The sequence below is a fragment of the Jaculus jaculus genome, chromosome 10 (assembly GCF_020740685.1).
Source record: "Jaculus jaculus isolate mJacJac1 chromosome 10, mJacJac1.mat.Y.cur, whole genome shotgun sequence".
Taxonomy (NCBI): domain Eukaryota; kingdom Metazoa; phylum Chordata; class Mammalia; order Rodentia; family Dipodidae; genus Jaculus; species Jaculus jaculus.
This window is the reverse complement of record NC_059111.1, coordinates 9,872,091-9,892,276: the sequence shown is the minus strand read 5'-3', so window position 1 is coordinate 9,892,276 and position 20,186 is coordinate 9,872,091. Positions and strand designations below refer to the sequence as shown.

The 20,186-nt window shown below is 49.3% G+C and overlaps 1 protein-coding gene across 4 annotated transcripts in view; it reads right to left on the bottom strand.

Moving 5' to 3' along the window:
- Tln2 (talin 2) overlaps positions 1 to 20,186 on the bottom strand; it is a 468,592-nt gene that overhangs the window by 117,424 nt on the left and 330,982 nt on the right. For all 4 annotated transcript variants that reach the window (XM_045159990.1, XM_045159987.1, XM_045159989.1 and 1 more), the window contains 8 exons: positions 18,457 to 18,751; positions 18,025 to 18,191; positions 16,568 to 16,696; positions 14,994 to 15,107; positions 12,860 to 12,973; positions 8,735 to 8,869; positions 6,081 to 6,209; positions 2,320 to 2,422 (listed from right to left, as the gene is read on the bottom strand). In XM_045159990.1, the coding sequence (XP_045015925.1) occupies positions 2,320 to 2,422; positions 6,081 to 6,209; positions 8,735 to 8,869; positions 12,860 to 12,973; positions 14,994 to 15,107; positions 16,568 to 16,696; positions 18,025 to 18,191; positions 18,457 to 18,751 (1,186 nt within the window). The remainder of the gene's footprint in view (positions 1 to 2,319; positions 2,423 to 6,080; positions 6,210 to 8,734; positions 8,870 to 12,859; positions 12,974 to 14,993; positions 15,108 to 16,567; positions 16,697 to 18,024; positions 18,192 to 18,456; positions 18,752 to 20,186) is intronic.

Sequence of the window (20,186 nt, the reverse complement as noted above, 5' to 3'; positions counted from 1 at the left end):
AGTTCTCATGGTCAAGTGCACATCACAATGGCAGAGCGGCTAGTGGGAAATTCTAAAGCACATGTCTGTTTCAATAGCCATAATAGTTTGAAATCACTGGTTACTTTCACAGTGCTCCTGTCCTCTGGATCTTCAATGGTATCCACTGGGAGAGTGCTAAGACGGGGCTGGAGGGACGGCTCAGTGGTTAAGGTGTTTGCCTGCAGAGCCTGATGACCACGGTTCGATTCTCCATGACCCACGTCCAGCCAGATGCATAAAGTGGCACATGCATCTGGAATTTGTTTGCAGTGGCTGGAGTTCCTGGCATGCCCTCTCTGTCTCTCTCTCTGCTTGCAGATAAATTTTTTTTTTTAAGAGAGTGCTGAGACATAGCAAGAGATATCAAATACAACAGCATTTCTCACAATGCTTGGTTGTTTATTTTTTCACAGAGTGTTCCCAGTATCCCAGGCTGGCGCTGGACTCCTGATCTTCTTGCCTCTACCTCCGAAGTACTGGGATCACAGACATGAGCCACCGTACTCAGGTCTCATGGTGTTTTATTGTTGTTGTGGTTGAATATCAGGATCAACGTGTATTCCATATCAAGACACTGCAAGTTCACAATGTCAATCCAGCTATGAGAATCAGGTGTGGTGGCGCACGCCTTTAATCCCAGTACTCGGCAGAGGCAGAGGTGGGAGGATCGGCACGAGCTCAAGGCCACCCTGAGACTACAGAGTTAACAAACAAAAAACAAACCCAGCTACAATATAAATCTGTTCTCAAGTATTTGCAAAAGGTTCTACATCGCTAAATATTCAGCCATTATTTAATGCATATTAAAAATGTATTTTTGGGGCCGGGAGTGGTGGTGCATTCCTTTAATCCCAGCACTAATGAGGCAGAGGTAGGAGGAGCACCATGAGTTCGAGGCCACCCTGAGACTACATAGTGAATTCCAGGTCAGCCTGAGCTAGAGTGAGTCCCTACCTCGAAAAACCAAAACCAAAACCAAAAAAGCATTTTTAATATTTCACTGGCCAAACATTACCCCACTTGCACTCAAGGTCAGTTCACTAGCAGCTGACATGGATGTTCGTTCGGAGTACCCCACACGCCTCTGGTGTGGGCAAAGGGAGCTGACACCAGGGACAGCTTCTCCACACTCTCATTGCCTTGCTTCCTAATCCATTCCTCAACTTTGCTGGCATGGTCTCCAACCAAGAGGTCAGTAGCCTCCTTATTCCTGAAGTGAATGGCCAACTATCTGACTTTCTAGAGACATCTCACTCCTGGTTTCCTTATACTCTCCACAGCTGAGTTCCTCTTATTGTTCAAGGGTTTCAGCCTCCTCTTTCTTTAGCCAGTTGGCTTCTTTGGGGCTCTGATTAATCTTTTTCTTGCTCGACCAGTGCACACTGGCAAACTTACCTACCTCCATGATTTTAATCATTATCATTTCACTAATAATTACCAAAACCCTATCTCTAGCTCAGCGTTCTCTTCTGAGCCAAAGATACAGCAGGCTAATGGTATCTCTAGTTGTAGATACACCAGGTATTTCAAACCAGGCCCAACCGATGTAAAGCTGCTTCTCTGAGCTTCCGCCTGCATCCTACCAACGGTTCTGGGTTCTCAGCCCAGCAATTCTGTAACTCCTCATTGAGCTATGAGGCCAAACACTTAAGAGGTCTCCATGTCACCTTCCTTAAGAAATTTTCTTATTATTTATTTTGAGAGAGAGAAAGGGAGAATATGACACACTGGGACTTTTAGCCACTGTGAATGAATCCCAGATGTGTGCATCCCCTTGTGCGCACGTGGTATGTTGCATGCTTGTGTCGTTGGGGATCTGGCTATGTGGGACCTGGGGATTTGAATGTGGGTTCTTAGGATATGCAGACAAGCGTGTTAACCACTAAGCCATCTCTCTAGCCCTCCATGTCACAATCCTTACCTGCCTTCCTTCTACTTTCTAACCAGTCACCAAGAACTGCCAGGTCTGCTTATTATTATGTATTTTTTTTCTCTATGTCTCTCTCTCTCTCTCTCTCTCACAAACACACAGGTTCATGTTGAAGTCATGGGACAACCTTGGGTACCATTCCTCTCAGGTACCGCCCATGTTTTTAGACAGGGTCTCTCACTGGTCTAGATATCACCAATTAGGGCGGGCAAGCTGGCCAGGAATCCCTAGGGCTTCTCCTGTCTCCATCTCTTCGGTGCCTCGCTTTTGTTGTTGTTTTTACGTGGGTTCTGGAAATAGAATTCAGAGCCCCTCCCCCAGTGGTGCGCAGCTGGCCCCACGCGTGGTGAGGGGCACGGGAGTCTCACCTGTGTAGTGCTCATTGCCTTGTGCGGCGCAGGTGAGGAGCTGTGCCATGGAGGAGCCCACTGCTTTGGAGGTGCTGCCCAGGTCCTGAGCACATTTTTCCAGCTGGAAGAACATCCCAAGGAAAGAGCACTTAGTGGAAAAGCAGCATGCGCAAGAGCCTTAGCATGATCCAGAACATTGACACGCATCGGACCTGAGCCTGGGGGCTGGAGAGATGGCTGAGCAGCTAAGGAGACTGCCCGTGAAGCCTAAGGACCCAGGGACAGGACCCACGTTAGCCAGATGCGCAAGGGGGCGCACGCGTCTGGAGTTCGTTTGCAGTGGCTGGAGGCCCTGGGGCGCCCATTCTCTCTCTCTCTCTCTGCAATGAATGAATTTCAAAATATTTTTTTTTTAAAAATTAAGCCTGTTAGCTGGGCGTGGTGGCGCACACCTTTAATCCCAGCACTCGGGCAGCAGAGGTACGAGGATCGCTGTGAGTTCGAGGCCACCCTGAGACTACATAGTGAATTCCAGGTCATTCTGAGCTAGAGTGAGACCTTACCTCAAAAAACCAAAAAAAAAAAAAAAAAAAGTGAGCCTGTGCCACTACCCACCTGAGACACCCATGGTATTGAGCCACACAGCACTGGGGAGTGCTCAGCTTTAACATAAATAAATTTGGGGGCACATCCCCTAGTACTAGCTGTGTGAGACGGGGTGAGCTACTGAATCTCTCTATGCCTCAGTTTCCTGAGATCTTAGGACCGGGCCAAGATGTCCAGAAAACGAGCGTGGAACTGCAATGAGTGGTAGCGTTTCAGCATTATGTCTTTATTTTCCTATTTTTACTTATTTATTTGAGAGTAACAGACAGAGAAAGAAGCAAAGAGGCAGAGAGAGAGAGAGAGACAGAGACAGAGAGAGACAGAGAGAGAGAGAGAGAGACAGAGAGAATAGGTGCGCCAGGGCCTCCAGCCACTGCAAACAAACTCCAGATGCGTGCGCCCCCTTGTGCATCTGGCTAACGTGGGTCCTGGGGGATTGAGCCTCGAAAAAAGGGTCCTTAGGCTTCACAGGCAAGCACTTAACCCCTAAGCCATCTCTCCAGCCTGGATTAATCCTTTAGAAACTAATTCAGGAAGTCTACATGAAATCCTTAGCAGGCAGTAATTATACCTTGGCATAAAGTGGGCAGGCCTGCGGCTGCACCACCTTCCTGGCATGTGGGACCATTGGTATTGTTCAATTTGATCATTACACTTGGAGGAGCTCACACTGCAAGGAAGAGTGAGGGAACTAGGTCACAGAGACAGGCTTCTGAGCGGTGTGTCATGTTTGCAAGCAGAATAAAAAATTCAGAGAACAAAGCTGGTTAAGACCTAGGGTGTGGGTAATTATTTGCTTAGTGGATGAGGACAGTGGGAAGGGGGTAGAAAGGCCTAAGAGAATGCATGCGGCTTTAACCTTGCGTCACTTTTCCAAAGGAAGGCCCTCTGGTCAAGAGGGCGCCTGGCCACGATGGCCGACAATTCTGGTTTCATTGGCACGTGTACGTGTGGGAACCACTACATGAGTGGCAACCAGAGGTCACCTTTGGGGAACTTCTCCTCCCTTCCACTCTCACCACACTGTTGCTGGCTGGCTTCAAGATTCACTCGGCAGGCTGGAGAGATGGCTTAGCGGTTAAGCGCTTGCCTGTGAAGCCTAAGGACCCCGGTTTGAGGCTCGGTTCCCCAGGACCCACGTTAGCCAGATGCACAAGGGGGCACACGCGTCTGGAGTTTGTTTGCAGAGGCTGGAAGCCCTGGCGCGCCCATTCTCTCCCTCTCTCTCTCTGCCTCTTTCTCCTCTCTCTATCTGTCACTGTCAAATAGATAAATAAAAATAAACAAAAAATTAAAAAAAAAGATTCACCTGGCACTGACGCCCATTTCTGTAGGCATGTTGGGGTTATAGATATGTACGCCACTATGCATCTGGTTACATGGGCGCTGAGGAGGACAGAACTGAAGTGGGCAGGCTCGCAAGCAAGTACCCTTAACCACTGAGCCATCTCTGCAGCCCTCCCCCAACCTTTGTTTTATATAATGGCAGAGTTCATATCATACCAGTCCATCTTGGGCTCCCTGAAATACAAACATTTTCAAAAAGACACCAAGACCCTATTACAAAGCCCAAGTTATTCTCAACTCTGTTATTAGCTGGCAACTTTTTTTAAAAAATATTTTTTATTAATATTTTATTTTTATTTATGTATTTGAGAGAGGGAAAGAGGCAGAGAGAGAGAGAGAATGGGCATGCCAGGGCTTCCAGGCACTGCAAACAAACTCTAGATGCATGCGCCACCTTGTGCATCTGGCTTACGTGGGTCTCGGGGAATCGAACAGAGCTCCTTGGCTTTGCAGGCAAGTGCCTTAACCGTTAAGCCATCTCTCCAGCCCTAGCTGGCAACTTTTGTTAAATACTTTTACCTCTTTGGGACTGTTTCTTCATCTTTAGAACTAGCTAGCGGTAACTGGATTTAACAAATCTTTTCTGGGTGCTTCCTGTAGACCAAGCTCTGTTCTGTGACAGAACGGATGGTCCTGAATTCAAGGTCTAGCGACTTCAAGAGCACGGGCAGTCAGGGGCACCAGCTCAAGCTGGCAATGCACCTCGCCATTAGAGCACTTGTGCAGCATGCTCACAGCTCTGGGTTCCGTGCCCGGCACTGTTGGGCACGGAGGAGTGGTGGGAGGGCCGTGCTCAATAAAGAAATGGCCGCACACTGGCATCAAAAGAAAAGAGAGACTGATTGAGAGGGGAAGGAGATATGATGGAGAGTGGAGTTTCAAAGGGGAGAGTGGAGGGAGGGAGGGAATTACCATGGGATATTGTTTACAATCATGGAAGTTGTCAAAAAAGAAAAAAAAAAACCTTAAATTAAAAAAAAAGAAATGGCCACATTTGATTAGCAATATTCAGAAAAGTGTGGGAAAATAAGTGTCTAGAAACGAGGCCTGGTAAAACTGTTTCTGAGCAGCCTGGGGAGTGAGTGCATCATAGGGTAACTGAGTAAAATTACATTCTCTCTCAGGGGCTGTCATTTCTTCTTCATTTTGGAGGTAGGGTCTCGCTCTAGTCCAGGCTGACCTGGAAGTCACTATGTAGTCTCAAGGTGGCCTTGAACTCACGGAGATCCTCCTACCTCTGCCTCCCGAGTGCTGGGATTAAAGGCGTGCGCCACCACTTTTACTTTTTGAAACAAGGTCTCTTGCTGAACCTAGAGCTCATCCGTTCCATTAGACCCACCAGCCAGTGAGCGCCAGGGTCCTCTGTCCCTGCCTCCCCGGCGACGGGATCGCACACACGCGCCACAGCATCTAGCTTTTTCACCTGGGCCTGGGCTTCTACGGCAAGCCCTTGACATTGAGTCATCTCCCCAGCCCAAAGGGTAAACACAAACAAACTGCTGCTCGTTCTCAGCCAAGCCCCTGAAAAGTGCCCGTGCTCCCACGACGAGGCTCCTGCAGGGCACAGCCTTCAAAATGCTTGAAATTCTTGCGGGGGGTATTACCCCTAACGTGATCATAACATAAGGCACAGTAAGCTGGACATGGTGGCCCATGCCTGTAACCCCAACGCTCTGGGAGGACGACACAGGAGGACTGCTACAAGTTTAGGGCAGCCTGAGCAACATGGTGCGTTTGAGGCCAGCCATGGCTAAAGAGGGAAACACTCTCTCCAGATAGAAACCCAAGAGCGGCAGCCACACTCCCGGCTGGCCCCAGTGGCTTACCGTTTCCCCAGGAAGTGGCTTCAGCTGGCTCTCGGCCGCAGCCATCTTGGCGTCCTGTAGCTCATTCTTGAGTGTCTGCACTGAGTTTAGGGCTGAGTCGATTTCCATAGGACCACAGGCTTCATGGGCCTGTCAACAGAGTGGGGAATGAATACACACACACACACACACACACACACACACGCACACACACGCACACGCACACACACACCCCACCCCACACAGTCTTCTTGGGGGAAATAAATTTCCTGATTATACACTGCCATCTTTCATACTGAAGACTATAAAATCTCTTCCCGTTAGGGATGCGTGTTAACCGTTTAGATCTCTTGGTCATTTAGAACACTGGCCTCCAAAGCTGTGACTTCATGGCCCTAAACACACATTAATAAATACATACACATGTAGTCTTTGACCAGTAGTCTCAGCGCTGATGAATTCTAATCTCTTTCCTTTTTAGTAACTGTCAAGAGAGCAGCAGTAAATATTAATCGATGGTGTGTGCGTGCGTGTGTCATTCCTCAGTCACTGCCTGTCTACTTATTTTTTTTAAAAATATTTTTTGTTTATTTATTTCAGAGGGAGAAAGAGGCAGACAGAGAGAGAGAGAGAGAGAATGGGCATGCCAGGGCATTCAGCCACTGCAAACGAACTCCAGACGCATGTGCCCCCTTGTGCATCTGGCTTATGTGGGTCCTGGAGAGTCAAACCTGGGTCCTTTGGCTTTGCAGGCAAATGCCTTAACCACTAAGCCATCCCTCCAGCCCTCTGTCTACTTTTCTGAGAAAGAGATTTTCACTGGCTTAAACTGGCCAAGTAGCTAGACTGGTTACCCAGTAAGCCTGGGGATGCTCCTGCCTCTACCTGCAGCGGAGTGATCACATACGTTTTGTCTTATATACACGCATATACACACATGCACGCAGACATCTATCTATATATCATGTTTAACGTGAGTTCTGGAAATGAACCCGGCTTCTCATGCATGCAAAGCAAGCACTTTACTAAGCTCATTTTCCAGTCCTATTTGATTGACTTTATGCATCTGTGTTATTTGGTGAGGAAACTGAGGCACAGAGTGGCTAGGAAGGTTATCCAAGTGACAAAGTTGAATGGCAGGGACTCAGTGTGAATGCAGGTCGCCACATGCCAGAGCCTGCCCCTGCCTGCTCAACGCTTGTGCCACCTAAGGAAGCGCGTACCAGCCCATGCTGTCTCGCGCTGCCTCGAGCGGGCCGGCTGGCCACAGCTCGCTGTGGGAGAAGCTGTTTGATGGCGCGCGCCGAGATTCACAGAGGGAAAGCAAGATGTAGCTGGTTGGCTCTACGGCCCAAATTCCAACTGGTTTGCTCAGGGCCAGAACTTCCTGCTAACACTACCTTAGAGTAGGAATGAGGTCCTTTGATAATTAGTCCACTTTATAAACAGAGATTTATTTAACCCCAGATTCTGTTCTTTTGAGCGGGTGACCTGAAAGTCGCCATGCAAGATATGAATGTCTGCAGGGCAGAGATTACAGTTAAGATGACCCGCAGTCCCCACCCCAATTTATTTTCAGCCCACGTAGTTTGTCACTCGCTTCTCGAAATGACACCTAGAAGAGATGAACACAGTCCCTCAAAGGCTCAGGAGTGACAGTGTTGGCCCCAGCCCGTGGAACTCTTGGAAGGCAGAGGAACTTTTAGGAGTGGAAAGACGTTAGGTTATATTTATTTATTTGAGAGAGAGAGAATGGGTGCGTGTGCCAGGGCCTCCAGCCACTGTAAATGAACTCCAGGTGCGTGCGCCCCCTTGTGCATCTGGCTTATGTGGGTCCTTGGGAGTTGAACCTGGGTCCTTTGGCTTTGTAGACAAGCACCTTAACCGCTAAGCCATCTCTCTAGCCCAGAAGTTAGGTTCCAGGGATGAGCCTTTGAAGAGGTTACTGGGACCCTGTCCATTTCCTGTTTCTTTCACTTCCAGGTTGTCATGACAGGAACAAGCTGCTTCTGCCATGGTCTTCTCCCAAGACACACAGGCAGTGCCACCAAAGCACCAAGGCCACAAGGCCACGTGACCACAGCCAGAAACCTCTGAAATCATGAGCCAAACAGAACTTTCTTCCCTTTTTATGAAGACAGGGTATCATATACCACAGTGAGCACAGGCTGGCCTTGAACTTACGAGGTGAGTGAGGATGACTGAACGGATCTGCCCACCTGACCCACCCAAGGGCTGGGATTATATGCAAATGCCCCCACGCCAGGCTAAACCTTTGTTCCTCTTAACTTGATTCTCTTAGGTATTCGTCACAATGATAAATGCTGACATGTCTTTTGGTTCACTAATGACCTGACAGCAAGGTTTAAGATGGCCAGGCCTGTCACCGGGTATGGGAGGAGGCAGAGCTTGGGACATAACATAGTTCAGCACAAGTCATCTGTAACCAGAAGGCGAGAACCAAGTCTGGGAGTTTGTGTTAAATGAGGCAGAAGTCAACTCCAAGGGACACCATCAAGGATCCCAAAGGAATCGATGGCTCCGCCAACAGATAAGCCCAGCAGTGCCCAGGCCTGGGTAGCACCTGTGCCACACTGGCAGTGAGGATTGGAAACCCCACTCCCCCGCCCCCCTGCGGCCCTGAACGCTAACTGCTGAGACCGAACCCCACTTGCCTTCTGTGAGGCAGTGCGAAGCTCGGCGAGGCTGGTGGCCAGGTTCTTGGCACACTGGCTCAGCTGCATGGCTGCGGCCTGGTCACTCACGGTGGGCACCGCAGCCTTGGCGGAGGATACCATCTTGCTTCCAGGCTGTGGAGAGATGGGCAGAATATGAGAAAGCAAGAAGCTGAGAGAACTAACAGAAATGCCTCCGAGAGGGCAGAATGAATGTCACCCTTCAACAGGTGACAAATCCTGATCCCCAAACCCCCACCTCAACTCATACTCTGGTAGTACACCCTAGAAATGTTTAAAAAATAAATGCATGTGTCCAAATGGGTGTAAGGCAGGCAACATTAGGGAAATGGGTTGAAATTCTCATTTAACATGGATTTCAAATACAGCTGTCTTAAATGCATTTATTTGTGCTTCTCAGAGGAGCTTTTAACTCTGAGTTTTAAATATCCCCAACAGACTACTTACAAACATGAAGGCAAATAAAATGACCAAAATGATCTCACCTCTCACAAACCAAAATAACTTCACCATGAATAAATGTCTAGGCAGATGTGCAGATATTATCAAGAAGAGATCCCACCATTAGTTTGTGGATTTTTTTTTTTTTTTTTCGAGGTAGGGTCTCACTCTTGCTCAGGCTGACCTGGAAGTCACTCTATAGGCTCAGGGTGGCCTCGAACTCTCGGCGATCCTCCTACCTCTGCCTCCCGAGTGCTGGGATTAAAGGCGTGCGCCACCATACCCGGCTATGTGTGGATTTTATAATGTGCTTGTTTCACGTATCCTGCTTTGTTCTGACGTGAGCCGGTTCACCACTCCTCAGGGAGCCAGGAGGTCCTCCGACCATGTGGAGGTCACCACATGGATGCCACCCATCAGCGTAGCTCACTACAGCCCAGAACTCCCCATCTGCCTTAGCCTCTCAGGTAGCTGGGCCTACAAGCACGCGCCACCACACATACTACGGTGTTCCCAGCTCTGTGGTATTTTATGCATCCTTGCTCACATTTCTCAATCCCTCCTACCAATATACCATTGGTCATGTGTCTACATTTGTCCAATGTAATAAAAAAAAACAAACTGGCAAATGACTAGCTAATGTTTAGTATGTAATTTTCTTTGTATACACTTTAGAAGTAGAATTCTGGTTTTTTTTTTTTGTTTTTTTTTTGAGGTAGGGTCTTGCTCTAGCCCAGGCTGACCTGGAATTCATGATATCGAACTCATGGCGATTCTCCCACCTCTCTGCCTCCCGAGTGCTGGGATTAAAGGTGTGCGCCACCATGCCTGGCTAGAAGTAGAATTTTTGAATCAAAAAGCATACATATTTTTAAGGCTTTAAAAGTGCTCCTCAGAAAAGTTGTAATAATTTAAGTGCAAGACCTTAAATATTAAGGAAAATTACCATTTATTAATATTTAAAGAATTAATGAAATTCACTAAGAAAACCCTACATGAGTACAAAGTAGAATAATTTTATATAAAACATATAACTGAGGCTGGAGAGCGATGGCTCAGTGGTGAAGGCACTTGCCTGCAAAGCCTAACAACCTTGGTTTGAATTCCCAGTAAGCACATGTAAAGCCAGATGCACAAAGTGGTGCATGTGTCTGGAGTTTTGTTTGCAGTGGCTGGAGGCCCTGGTATGCCCATTTTATCTCTTTCTCCCTCTATCTCTTTGCAAATAAATAAGTTAATTGAAATACTAAAAAATCATAAAACTGAAGGAGGGCTGGGGAAATGGCTTAGCAGCTAAGGTGTTTGCCTGCAAAGCCAAAGGACCCTAGTTTGATTCCCCAAGACCCACATCAGCCAGATGTACAAGGGGGCACATGCATCTGGAGTTTGTTTACAGTGGCTGGAGGCCCTGGCACGCCCATTCTCTCTATCTGCTTCTTCCTCTCACTCTCTCAAATAAATAAATAAATAAAATAAAAAACTGAAGGATATGAAAATGGTTGATATTTTGAAAATTAAGGATATGTAAAATCAAATGAATATAATTTTGCAAAGAAAACTGGCAAAATGTTTTTTTTTTTAAGCCCTTAACACTCAATCTTATATGAGATGTTTTAAAAAGTATGCTCTATTTGCTGCGAGTTGTAAATTTAGATCTGTTCAAACTTCTGGAAGGATAATTCTACAATATGCATGAAGAAAGTTTGAAATGTATGTGCTGACGGAAAGGTTTAGCTCAGTGGTGAGCATTTCCCTAGAATAAGCAAGACACTGGAGTCAATTCCCAGCACCAAAAGACAATAAACGAATGCATAAATAAACATACCTACACACATATTTGTTTATGGGTACAAATAAGCATATTAATATACATTTTACTTTTTGATAAATGGATTATACTGCCTTTTATTATTTATTTGAGAGAGAGAGAGAGGTGGATATATAGAAAGAATGGGCGTGCCAGGGCCTCCAGCCACTGCAAAGAGCTTCAGACACATGCGTTACCTTGTGTATCTGGCTCATGTGGGCACTGGGGAATAGAACCTGGGTTCTCAGTCTTTGCAGGGAAGTGCCTTAACTAACTGTTGAGCCATCTCTCCAGCCCACTGCGTTGAATTTTTTTTTTATTTAATTGAGAGCGACAGGCACAGATAGAAAGACACATAGAGGGAGAGAGAGAGAATGGGCGCGCCAGGGCTTCCAGCCTCTGCAAACGAATTCCAGACGCGTGCGCCCCCTTGTGCATCTGGCTAACGTGGGACCTGGGGAACCAAGCCTTGAACTGGGGTCCTTAGGCTTCACAGGCAAGCGCTTAACCGCTAAGCCATCTCTCCAGCCCACTGCCTTGAATTTTAACCTTGACTTTTTCTTGTAAAGATTTAAATATTTACAATAGCAAAGTTAAAAGAACAACAGGAAAAAAAAAAAAAAGAACAAACAAACGAGAAAAGAGAAAGCCCGCGGCGTGGTGGCGCATGCCTTTAATTCCAGCACTGAGGAGGCAGACGTAGGAGGATAAGGATCACCGTGAGTTCGAGGCCACCCTGAGACTACATAGTGAATTCCAGGTTGGCCTGGGCTAGAGCGAGACCCTGCCTTGAAAAAACAAAAACAAAAACAAAAAAATGAGAAAAGAGAAACAGGAGCCAAGGACAGAGTAGAGCCAGGGCCACACTGTCCAGTCCTCCCGGGTGCGGACAAAATACACAGCTGGTCCAGGAGCTCCTGGTGTCTCAACAACAACACGCTTTAATCCCAGCACTCGGGAGGCAGAGGTAGGAGGACTGCCATGAGTTCAAGGCCACCCTGAGACTACAGAGTTAATTCCAGGTCAGCCTGGACCAGAGTGAGACCCTACCTCAAAAAAAAAAAAAAAAGAGCTATTTGCAAACCTATTTCTAGGAATTTAAGAAAGTAGCTCAAGTGGGGGACATGGATTTGAGCACACAAAAAGGATATTATTACACAGGTTGTTTATGGTAGCAACAAAATTAAAATCAAGGGGCTGGACAGATGGCTTAGTGGAGAAGGTGCTTGCTGAGAAGCGTAAGACCCAATTTGTTTCCCCAGGACCCATGTAAGACAGATGCACAAGGTGGCTCACATGTCTGGAGTCTGTTTGCAGTGATTGGAGGCCCTGGTGCACCCATTCTCTCTCTCTCTCTCCCTCTCTCACAAATAAATAAATTAAAAATTAAAACCAAGTATGTCTGATGATGAGATGATGGGAAGATACTGAAATTCAGAATGCACTTACGTGGTAAAAGATGTTCAAAATCACAAATATCTACATGTTACATGAAAGTTATAAACAATGAATCCAATTCAAAATCAATCTCTCTCTCTCACATACACACATACGACTGTCTCTGAATGTGTGTGTAGTAAAAACATGAAGAAATAGATCAAAACTTCTTTGCTTTATCTATGACGCTGGGGAGGGCAGCCCTTGAAAAATTAACCTGTTAGCACTTTGCCCAATCCTAGCATTTGGTCAGTGAAACCTCTTTCAGCTGAGACCAAACATACAGAGAGGCCTTGGTGGCTGCTCGGGCACACTCAGCCAGGGCTGTGTGACCTCCACATTGCTCTCCTTGAGGATCAAGGGTTAGTCCCTGCCAGCTGGGGACGCTGTGAGTGTCACCGTGAGCGCTGCCGTGTTACCTGGAGGAAGTTCTGGCTGGAGATGATGAGAGCCAGCTGGGCACTGAGGTCCTCCGCTTGGGCTTGGCTTCCTCTCACCCCCTGCACCAGCTGAGGGATGTGATCTGCCACCGCCTGCGGGAAGCAAGAAGACGGGAGCTGAACGCAGGCAGAGGGGAGCATGAGCTCTCAAGAGTGTGTAGAATTAATCCACGTGACTGACTCAGAATGTGTGATGCGTTGCTGGGGACACCAGGATTTAACAGCATACTTAGCCAGTTAGATCCCCCCCAAAACTGAACTCCACTCTCTGGGTACACTCCTTCTACCCCATGGTCCTGATGGTTTCATTATGTTTGTCAGATGAAGATTCTCTGTAACACGAGGCTGGAGAGATGGCTTAGTGGTTAAGGCACTTGCCTACAAAGCCAAAGGACCCAGGTTCTATTCCCCAGGACCCAGGTAAGCCAGCTGCACATGGCACATGCATCTGGAGTTTGTTTGCAGTGTCTGGATACCCTGGTGTGCCCATTCTCTCACTCTCCCTATCTGCATTTTTCTCTCTGTCTCAAATAAGTAAATAATTTTCTTTTAAAGTAGAAGATTCTCTGTAACAAAGCCTTAAAAGACCAGCCCTAGTCCCATCTCACATTCTCTTGGCCATCAGGGCTGCAGAGTCAGAATCGAAGAGGCGGCACAGTCCAGATGTAGGGAAACCAACCGGATGGCTCCGGGAGGCCGTGGGAGGCTAAGTGCGCTGGCCCACGAGCTTTCATGAGAGCATTACTCCTTTGCGCTTGATCCAAGCAGCACTGAGCAACTCTCAAATGGGAAAACCCAAAGCCCCCGGGAAAGGAGGGGGGACTGCTATGTGGGTACCCCTTCCCCAGGTGCCCTAGGAGATGAAGGGCCCTCCGTCTGGTCTGTGATCCTCTCGGTCTGGGCCCATGCCTCCTCCAAGGAGCCAGCCTCACCTCTGCCTTTGCCTGGGCATTTTGAGTGTGGTGACAGTCAACCTCCCTGCCCACCACCACAGAGAATGAACCTACTCCAGCAAGATGTTAGAAATACTTCCCCAAGCCTTTATGGATTCCAGAAATGTGGTCTGTTTAACCTTCCCCACCTCCACCTGATACCCAGAACCCCTCTCGTTTCTTGGCAGAGACTCCGAGGCCCTAGCAGAGAAGTCTCACTCTGGACACAAGCAGCTTGTGCTCCCCGAAGAAGGGAATGAAGGCCACGTGCCTAGCCCCGCTAGCAGCCGGATCAAGGCTGGAAGAGGAAGGAGCCACTCCTCCGAGTAAGGGCCTGGGGCTCACGGATCACTGTGCCTCACAAAATCATAGCCAGGCGTACAGAGCCCCAGGTGGTCCCCCCTCGGAAGCACAGACACTTCTAAAGGTCAGTGACCCTCACATGAGAGGCACTGCTTTCCAGAGAAGACCTGAAGGCCAGACAGGATGCCTTCGCTCCCAGAACTGAGGCACAGCCAGACATGGCTGCCAGCCAGCCTCTATTGCCAACACTGGCAGACGACGCCAGGCCACATGTGGGCCATGGCTCCACAGAGGCTGTCGCACTTGCCGTCGATCACAGGCATCCTGGGAGAGTCTGACAACTGGGGAGGAAGACAGGACGGACGGCTGCGGTAAGCTAGCCTCACCAAGGCCCATGTATCAAGAACAGAGACCAGAGAGTGGCAGGCAACAGGAAGCACCAAGACCTAAGGGCACAGAGGCCTGACAGCAGGAACCCTTAGAATGAGGAGCAACAGCTAAAGCCCAAAAGCTAAGGCCCGTTTCTAAAAGAGAGAGGGAGAGAGAGAGACATTGACTTATTACTACTCCAAAGATTCATTACTATCTCAGAGCCCTGAAATGGCCTCACTGATTCTCTTTATTTAATTTAGTCCCTTACAAAGGACATGGATGAAGGAAAGACAATGCTAGGTGGGGGACACTCCCTTCAAGTGCAGGCTGTCCACTTGATGGACACAAAACAGACGTGGGTGCACCTGGAAGACGGCGCCACAAATAAACCGGATTAGGGGCCTGGAAAACCTGTGTTAAGTGAGTTAGCGGAACACGTGGTCTTCTAATGTCATCAGCTGTCCAGTGCAGCGCTGGCCCCTGGCCCTCCACGGGCCAGAACTCACCTTGCAGCTCTGCACCAGCTGCTGCTGGGCCGCAGGGTTCTTGTTGGAGACGGCGGCGTTCTGGGAGGCGGCGATGGTCTGCGTGGCGGCAGCCGCGGCCTGCTTGGCTGCAACCTAGAGGATGGCAAGATGGGTCAGCCCACCTTTGCACACGCATAAACACACACACACACACACACACATATTATGACATTTCTACTTCTGCAGCAGTGTGCCGTTCCATGAACAGACAGCACTCTTAAAAAGCTACCGATGCCCGGGCGTGGTGGCAAAGCCTTTAGTCCCAGCATTTGGGAGGCAGAGGTAGGAGGGTCGCTGTGAGTTCAAGGCCACCCTGAGACTACAGAGTGAATTTCTGGTGGGCTAGAGTGAGACCCTACCTTGAAAAACAAAACAAAAGCCACTGACAGCCCCAACCTCACCATGCCCTGCTGTCTACTCTGGGGGTGCATAACCTGGATGAGACAGGAAGGCACAAATGCACAATGTCCCATCTTCATTCGTCTTTCTTAGAAAGGCAAGGGACAACTGCAATGCTGCTAAGCATCACAGAGTCTAAATATTATAGAGGCAGAAAACCGCCCTTCAAGCACAGGCCGCTCAGTGTCAAGTACAACTGGAGGCGCCCGCGACCTTTCTCTCACAGCACCCAGAGGCCGCAGCTCGGACGTGACACCATCCCCGCTGAGTAGTCAACCCAGTTCACTCTCTCTTCCCCTTCCAAGAACGCGGCCAATTTTCTTCCAGAATATAGCAGCAGGATGCATGTGGAGGGTTTCCCCACTACTCGGGGCCAACTCAGTCCCCATCACCCCATATTTGAGTCACAAGGGTTTTGTGTACAATCATGAAGAGTAAATTTCTTTAACAGTCTGTGCTTGTTACATTCAAATCTTTTTTTTTTTTTGGTTTTTGGAGGTAGGGTCTCGCTCTAGCCCAGGCTGACCTGGACTTTACTATGTAGTCTCAGGCTGGCCTCAAACTCACAGCAATCCTCCTACCTCTGCCTCCTGAGAGGAGGGATTAAAGGTGTGTGCCACCACGCCCGGCTATATATCAGACTAAGTATTCTGAAAAAAAAAAAAAAATAGACAAAATTCTTTATCCTTCCTCTCTTCCACCCCTTTCCACCCAGGCCTGCTTCCTATCTCCAGTCTTCCTATGTCCAGATAGCCTGTTGTAAGCCTGGGAACAGTCACCAGCTCTGACAACGTATATACACTTTCGGTGACTGGTCCTTCCTGAATACATGCCTCCCACCCGTTAGTGTCAGGGGAAAGCCCCAGTGCCTTCTGGGAAAAAGTCCACATTCTACTTACACTCCTGAATGCTAGCTAAACTCAAAAGGACTTTAGCCCTAGGAAGCCACAGGCTGAAGCAATTTTACAAATTGTGTCAATGGCTTTAAAGTACCCAAACCATCCAACAAGGTTGTCAACCTTAATTCAGTGTTCTTTATATGGGCATCATTTGTTGATCCAGCTTCTTATTGTTTTGTTTTGTTTTTTCTCTCCCCAGAGAACTCAGCAATGTGAAAGGGACACTCAAGAAGATAAGCCTCTTTCTTTCCTGACCTCCAGCCGGTTGACAATCTTTTTCTTAATCGCGTTCTGGGCAGCAGCGTTGGTGGCGACTCGGAGCTCTTTTGCAGCTTCTCGCAGCCTCTGTTGCTGGTCTTCATTCTCCGGGTTGGCTGCAGCCCCCTGCGAGGGTGGAAAGAAATACTTCAAAGTTTTATGTATTTATCTGCAAGCAGACAGGGACAGAAGAGACAGAGAGAATGGGAGTGCCAGAGCCCCTCCAGCCACCGCAAATGGGCACCAGGTGCATGTGCCACTTAGTGTTTCTGGTTCCATGTGGGTACTGGGGGATCGAACTTGGGTCATTAGACTCTGCCGGCAAGCACCTTAGCTGCTGAACCGTCGCTCCAGTCCTAAACAAAGACTGCAAATGGTCCAGGGATAGCAAGCCACATTCATTGATAGTGCCAGACCCTAATTGGTCATTAAAGGTCACAGTCATTAAATATATACCTTTAGGGCTGGAGAGACGGCTTAGTGGTTATGGTGCGTGGTTGTGAAGCTTAAGGACCCAGGTTTGACTCCCCAGAACCCATGTAAGCCAAACACACAAGGTGATGCATGCACAAAAGGTCACACGTGAGCACAGGTGGCATACATGTCTGCAGTCAGACTGCAGCGGCTAGCGGCCCCGCCGTGCCCATTCTCTCACATATATATATCTCTTTGGCTTTTCTTTGTATAGTAATAGAAAATATCTGGAAAGAAAAGCCAAATACTGAAAATACTTTAACTTTTCTTTTCTTTGTGGGGGGCAGGAGTGGAGATAGGGTCTCATGTAGCCAAGGTTGGCCTTGAACTCTTTTTTTAAAAAAGATTTTATTTATTTGAGAGTGACAGAGAGAGAGGCATATATATATACAGATAGTCTATCTATCTATCTATCTATCTATCTATCTATCTATCTATCTATCTATCTATCGAAACACACACACAGAGAGAGAGAGAGAAAGAGAGAGAGAGAGAGAGAGAGAGAATGGGCGCGCCAGGGCCTCCAGCCACTGCAAACAATTCCAGACGCGTGCTCCCCCTTGTGCATCTGGCTAACGTGGGTCCTGGGGAATGGGGCCTCGAACCGGGGTCCTTAGGCTTCACAGGCAAGTGCCTAACCGCTAAGCCATCTCTCCAGCCCTTGAACTCTTGAACTATGTAGCCAAGGGTGAATCTTGAACTTAGATTGTCCTGCCTCCACCTCCTGAGTGTGGGGACTGCAGGCATGGCCCATCACGCCTGGCTCATATGGTAGGAAGGAGGAAGTCCAGGGCTGCTCTGCAGGGTGCTTGGGGAGCAAAGTCATTAACAGCCTCACCCAGCAGTAGACTCTGCAGGCTACAATGCTGGCCTGTCAGGCAGGAAGTGCCCGCTGGTGCCCACCCATCGTCTTCGAGGCCCCCTTCAGAGCCCCAAGGCTTAACGGCGCTGGCTGTGCACCCCACAAAGCCACGTCTTACCTTCGCGGCTTCTACCATGCGGGCCGTGGAGTCAGCCAAGAGCTTCGCGGCTGCCAGGAGCTTCTTTGAATTCTCCATGTCGATCTCAGCCTCTGCATCTGACCTCATGGCATTGACGAGATCGGAGGTGGCCTGGGCCAGGACCCGGGCCTGACGCACCATCTCACCTAGAAGATGGGACGGCGGGTGTAGGCGGCTTGTGTGCCAACCAAAGACAGCCTGGCAGGCACATGCCTTTAACCGTGGCTTTGGGAGATGATGTCAGGATTGCTGGACCTTTTCCTAAGCTTCAGTGGGGAAGTTTCGGACTAACTAACACTGATGGAGATTTGCCCTCCCCTACCTAGCCCCATCAGCCATTGTCTTCCCTTCCGATGCCCATGAGGGAAGCCCCAAACTCCGGGCATCCCCACCCCCTAGCCAGTGCCTCACCAGCATCGCCCATGGAGCTGAAGATGCTCTCGGTGACGCACATGATGGTGTCCGTGGCCTGGTCGTAGCGGCCGATGGGCTCCCCGCGGCTGGCGAACTGCCGCACGTGCTGCAGAAGGTCGTGCAGGGCCTGGCTGACCACGCTGGCGGCCGCGCTGACCTGCTTCAGGAGCTCGCCGTCGCCCGTGGCCGCCTGGCAGGCGCGGACGCAGTTCTCCACCGAGCGGTCCACCAGCTTCCCCGCTTCAATCAACTGCTCCTGGCACACCGGGGAGCTGATGGTGGGGCTCACGACCTGGAGCCGGACAGAAGGGACGGGCTGTAGCAGGCGACCCTGGTGTCCACTCGGCCCAGCATCTGCCTGTAGTCGTTCTGCGCCACGGCCTCTGCTCCCTCCTCATTTAGCCACACACCAGCAACTCAAGGAAACCCTACTGAGGCTCACACACTGTGCAATGGGACTTTTCTCTATCGTAAAAAAGAATTATTTGGGCTGGAGGGATGGCTTAGTGGTTAAGGCGCTTGCCTGCAAAGCCAAAGGACCCAGGTTCGATTCTCCAGGACTCACGTAAGCCAGATGCACAATGAGGCGAATGCATCTGGAGTTCCTTTGCAGTGGCTGGAGGCCCTGGCATGCCCATTCTCTCTCTTTCCTTCTTTCTCTCAAGTAAACACTACTGTGGCTCACACACTACGCGATGGGACTATGTATGTATATTAAATTTATTTATTTGACAGAGAAAGAGGGTGAGAGAGAATGGGTGCGCCAGGGCCTCTTGCCATTGCCAATGATGACCAGTGCATCTGGCTTTATGTGGGTGCTGGGGAATTTGAAGCTATACTGTCACGCTTCACAAACAAGTGCCTTAACCAACAGTCCATCTCCCCGGCCCTGGGACTTTATCTTTTGATTTGAGAAGATCTGCTATGTCTTAGCCATGTGTGGCAGACCTTTGATGGCCGGCGATTGCCACAAAGAGAAATTTCAGACATTTATGAATTATTGCTCTTTTGTTTTTAGGATCCTCAGAAGTGAGTCTTTAAGACTGAGGTAAGAAAGAGAACGAGCTGAAACAAGAGTACTTCCTTTTTTTCCAGGGGCACCTGGACCTGTGCCTTGTGGCACTTTACCGTCATTTCTCGACGGGTCCCAGCAGGGTGGGCAGGGCAAGTAGGAGTGAGATTACCCAAGACACCTTCGAGTGGGACTTCAAGTTCTACCCTAGGGCAGGACACGCTGGACTCGGCAAGAGCAGCTCACAGATCTATACTGCACGAGATGCCAGACCCAGACGCGCAGCACCCCGTCTTCTGAGAAGCGGGCACACGTGTGGTGGAGGGCAAGGGGCACGCGGGGTCAGGCCCGCTTGACTTAGAACCCCGGGTCCGATGCGCACTTTTGTGGCCACGAGCTCCTTGCTAGTGCCTAGCCATCTTGGGTCCTTATTAGTAAATGCAAGACTAGCCAGGGAGACCTGACGCGGTGGCGCACGACAGGTGTGCGTCCCTGGAGCCATCCACGTTGCCGTCTCGGGACAGGAAGTGTTTCCTCTCGAGAAGCTGCAGTTGCTCCCCGAGCCCATCTGCAAGGCCTCTTTCTGCATGCTGCAAACAAGGCGTGCCGCGTAGCCAAATGGGGGCGACAGCGACAGCCCCGAGGAGGGGGCGGTGAAGAAACGGGAGAAGCAGAGCCCGGCAGCTCAGGCTAAAAGCCCTGCCGGAGGCCACAG